This window comes from Emiliania huxleyi, assembly GCF_000372725.1.
Source record: "Emiliania huxleyi CCMP1516 unplaced genomic scaffold EMIHUscaffold_4, whole genome shotgun sequence".
NCBI classification, from domain to species: Eukaryota; Haptophyta; order Isochrysidales; family Noelaerhabdaceae; genus Emiliania; species Emiliania huxleyi.
Window position 1 is genome coordinate 149,629 of NW_005198966.1, and position 3,857 is coordinate 153,485.

A 3,857-nucleotide genomic window follows, 5' to 3' on the forward strand; every position below is an offset into this window, starting at 1 on the left:
TCCAGTGAGAAACCGATCGCGCAGGTCTGCTGGCACGTGTACGGCCTTCTCTACCGCTCCGACCGCGAGTACGCGCAGGTCAGCCACACTGCTTGAAAGGGAGTAGCCAGTCATGACTAGTACAGCCAGTCACTAGTGACTCAGTACAGTGACTCACTGTGTCATGACTCAGTACAGTTCCGACAGTAGCGTAGCCAGTCATGACACAGTTCCAGTGACCGACCGCGAGTACGCGCAGGTCAGCCACACTGCTTGAAAGGGAGTAGCCAGTCATGACTAGTACAGCCAGTCACTAGTGACTCAGGTACAGCTCGGAGCGGACTGTGCTTTAAAGAGTAGAGCCAGTCATGACTAGTACAGCTCGGAGCTGACTAGTACAGCCAGTCACTAGTGACTCAGTACAGCTCCGACAGATGCGCGCAGGCAGGCCATCCTGTCCTGGCAGCGAACAGCCCGCCTATGGCCATTCACGGAGGCCGCCCCTCGCAGGCCATCAAGTGCTACCGCGGCGCGCTGCGGCACGAGCCAGAGAACGTCAAGATCCTACGCGACCTTTCGATGCTCCAGATCCAGCTCCGGCTCGCCTAGAAGCAGACTGTCTCCCCACATCTCCCCATATCTCCCCGTATCTCCCCCATATCTCGGGCCCTAGAAGCGGGAATACGGGTTGATCTCCCCAGATCTCCCCAGCTCTCCCCCATATCTCGAGGCCTAGAAGCGGACTCTCTCCCCACATCTCCCCACATCTCCCCCCTCTCTCGGGCCCTAGAAGCGGGAATACGGGCTCATGTGCTCCAACTAGCGCTCGAGGGCGGACCTGTGTTCCGCTGTGTTCACCCGCATTCCGCTGTGTTCACTGTCTTCTGCCTCTAGGCTCCGGCTGCTGCCGGGCTTCCTCGAGACGCGCCAGAAGCTTCTCACGATGAAGCCGACCAACCGGATGCACTGGTGAGGAGTTGAGTGAATGAATGAATGACTTCATTCATCAATGAAGCCGACCAACCGGATGCACTGGTCCATACCTCCCCATACCTCCCCATACCTCCCCATACCTCCCCACACCTCCCCATACCTCCCCACACCTCCCCACACCTCCCCACACCTCCCCCACACCTCCCCACACCTCCCCACACCTCCCCACACCTCCCCACACCTCCCCACACCTCCCCACACCTCCCCACACCTCCCCACACCTCCCCACACCTCCCCACACCTCCCCAAACCTCCCCATACCTCCCCACACCTCCCCACACCTCCCCACACCTCCCCACACCTCCCCACACCTCCCCACACCTCCCCACACCTCCCCACACCTCCCCACACCTCCCCACACCTCCCCACACCTCCCCACACCTCCCCACACCTCCCCACACCTCCCCACACCTCCCCACACCTCCGACCAGCCGGAGGCACTGGTCCGCCTCTGCGGCGTCGTGCGCCTCGCCCTGCTCGCCTCTGTGACTCAGCACACGGGCCACCACCTGATCAGGTTCACCTTTTGCGGTGGCGCTGCCACCTGGTCGGCCAGGAGTTACTCAATTAAGTCGATCGACTGATCAGGTTCACCTTTGCGGTGGCGCTTCACCTTGTCGGCCGGTACGATGAGGCGGTGGGCGTGGTGGAGGCACGAGAGGGCGCGCGAGGGGCGGGGTGTCGATTTCTTTTTCGAGCGCGTGATTCTTGTCGACAGGCGTACGAGAGGACGCTGGAGGGGTCCGACGAGCCCTCCAAGGAGCGAGATAGGGGGAGATAGGGGGAGATAGGGGGAGATATAGGGAGATAAAGGGAGGACGAGCCCTCCAAGGAGCGAGATAGGGGGAGATATAGGGAGATATAGGGAGATATAGGGAGATATAGGGAGGACGAGCCCTCCAAGGAGCGAGATAGGGGGAGATATAGGGAGATATAGGGAGATATAGGGAGGACGAGCCCTCCAAGGAGCGAGATAGGGGGAGATATAGGGAGATATAGGGAGATATAGGGAGATATAGGGAGGACGAGCCCTCCAAGGAGCGAGATAGGGGGAGATATAGGGAGATATAGGGAGATATAGGGAGGACGAGCCCTCCAAGGAGCAGCGCGAGCACGGCGAGGCGGTGAGCCGAGTCACCCGGAGGAGACAGACCTGACCGCGGACCGAGCTGTGGTCCCTAGGAGCCGTACGAGTACAGCGAGATGCTGCTGTACAAGAACACGCTCTACGAGGAGGCGGGGCAGCCGCAGAAGGCACGCCGCACCAGTAGCGGATTGCGCGCTCTTCTCCTCCAGCCAGCGCTCGAGAGGGCCAGCTACTCCGCTGCATGCACCGTTCTTGCGTCGCTCGGTTCACACGCACTACTGTGGCGATTTGAGGCCCCCGATCTCCCCCGATCTCCCCAGATCTCCCAAACTCTCCCAAACTCTCCCCACCTCTCCCCAACTCTCCCAAACTCTCCCCAAGCTCTCCCCACCTCTCCCCAAACTCTCCCAAACTCTCCCCACCTCTCCCCACCTCTCCCCAAACTCTCCCAAGCTCTCCCAAACTCTGCCCACCTCTGCCCGACTCTCGCGCAAGGCGCTCGACGACCTCGACGCAATCAAAGAGAAGGTAGCGGACCGCACCGGCTGGCGCGAGCGGCGCGCCGCGCTGCTGCTCGCCGTCGGCCGGCACGGCGAGGCGGGCGAGGAGTACCTCGCGCTGCTGAAGCGCAACCCGGAGCACTTCGGGTGGCACGCGGGGCTGCAGGCGGCAGCCCACCCACTAGTCCACCCACTAGGTAGTGCTCTCCTCCCCGGCGGCTCCGCTGGCAGGAGGAGGAGGGGTCCTCCTCGCCCTTGCGCCTGAGCCTGGTCGCGAGCAGCTTGGCGCAGTCCAATCTTCTCGCTCTCTGATTCGCTTGAGCCCCTCCTTATCACGCCCCTTCCCACCACTCGCTCAATATCGTCTACGATGTCCCATCGCCTCCTCTCCTATCGTCGACTTCCTCACCGCATTTCGAATCCCCACCAGGCCGCCACGCTGCAGAGCGGCGACCCCGACCGAGCGGTCGTTGCCAGATGACAGGAGATGCGATGCCGTCCTCAGGCGGCCGAGCTGCAGACGGCGACCCCGACCGAGCGGTGGCTGAGCGCGGAGGTGACGGCGGAGGCGGAGGCGACGCTGGCCGCGCTGTACAGCAAGCTGCAGAAGGCCTACCCGAAGAGCCAGGCGTGCATGCGGCTGCCGCCAGTGTGTGTCCACCTCCAGAGAGGCTTGACTCCGAGTGTGAAGAGGGTAGGCGTGCATGCGGCTGCCGCTCGACTTCACGCGCTCGCCGCCCGCCTTCGCCGCCGCCCTGGACGCGTACGCGCGCAGCTACGTGCGCAAGGGCGTGCCGTCGCTCTTCGCCGACCTGAAGCCGCTCTGCGCCGAGGGCGCGTGGTCGCGTGTGCTCTTCGGCGAGGTCGTGGCGGGGTGGGTGGGCGCGCTGGAGGCGACGGGCGCCTTCCCGGACACTTGCGAGAAGGAGCCCCCGTCGACGCTGATGTGGGCGCGCGTGCTGCTGGCGCAGTACTACGACAGCTGCGGCGACACTGCGGCGGCGCTGTCGCAGCTGGACATGGCGATCGGCCACACGCCAACCTGCCTCGACCTCTACCTCTTCAAGGCAAGATGCGCCCGAGATCGTGCTCGAGATCGCGCCGAGATCGAGCCGAGATCGCGCCGAGATCGCGCCGAGATCGCGCCGAGATCGCGCCGAGAATGAGCCGAGATCGAGCCGAGATCGAGCCGAGATCGAGCCGAGAACGAGCCGAGATCGCGCCGAGAGCAGACCTGCCTCGACCTCCTCCCTGCCCGCTCCCAGGCGCGCGTGTACAAGCACGCGGGCCACGCCTCC

General features: G+C 63.8%; 1 protein-coding gene across 1 annotated transcript in view; it reads left to right on the plus strand.

Annotated features, from left to right (window-relative positions):
- The window catches only part of EMIHUDRAFT_432230 (hypothetical protein), a gene marked incomplete at its 3' end in the record, with an annotated part of 4,786 nt that extends 1,443 nt beyond the window's left edge, over positions 1 to 3,343 (plus strand). Inside the window, exons 4-12 of the mRNA XM_005770324.1 lie at positions 10 to 78; positions 490 to 572; positions 874 to 948; positions 1,561 to 1,624; positions 1,691 to 1,732; positions 2,155 to 2,226; positions 2,555 to 2,725; positions 3,065 to 3,187; positions 3,258 to 3,343. Coding sequence (XP_005770381.1) covers positions 10 to 78; positions 490 to 572; positions 874 to 948; positions 1,561 to 1,624; positions 1,691 to 1,732; positions 2,155 to 2,226; positions 2,555 to 2,725; positions 3,065 to 3,187; positions 3,258 to 3,341 — 783 coding nt within the window. The remainder of the gene's footprint in view (positions 1 to 9; positions 79 to 489; positions 573 to 873; positions 949 to 1,560; positions 1,625 to 1,690; positions 1,733 to 2,154; positions 2,227 to 2,554; positions 2,726 to 3,064; positions 3,188 to 3,257) is intronic.
- Positions 3,344 to 3,857: the final 514 nt, after the last annotated feature.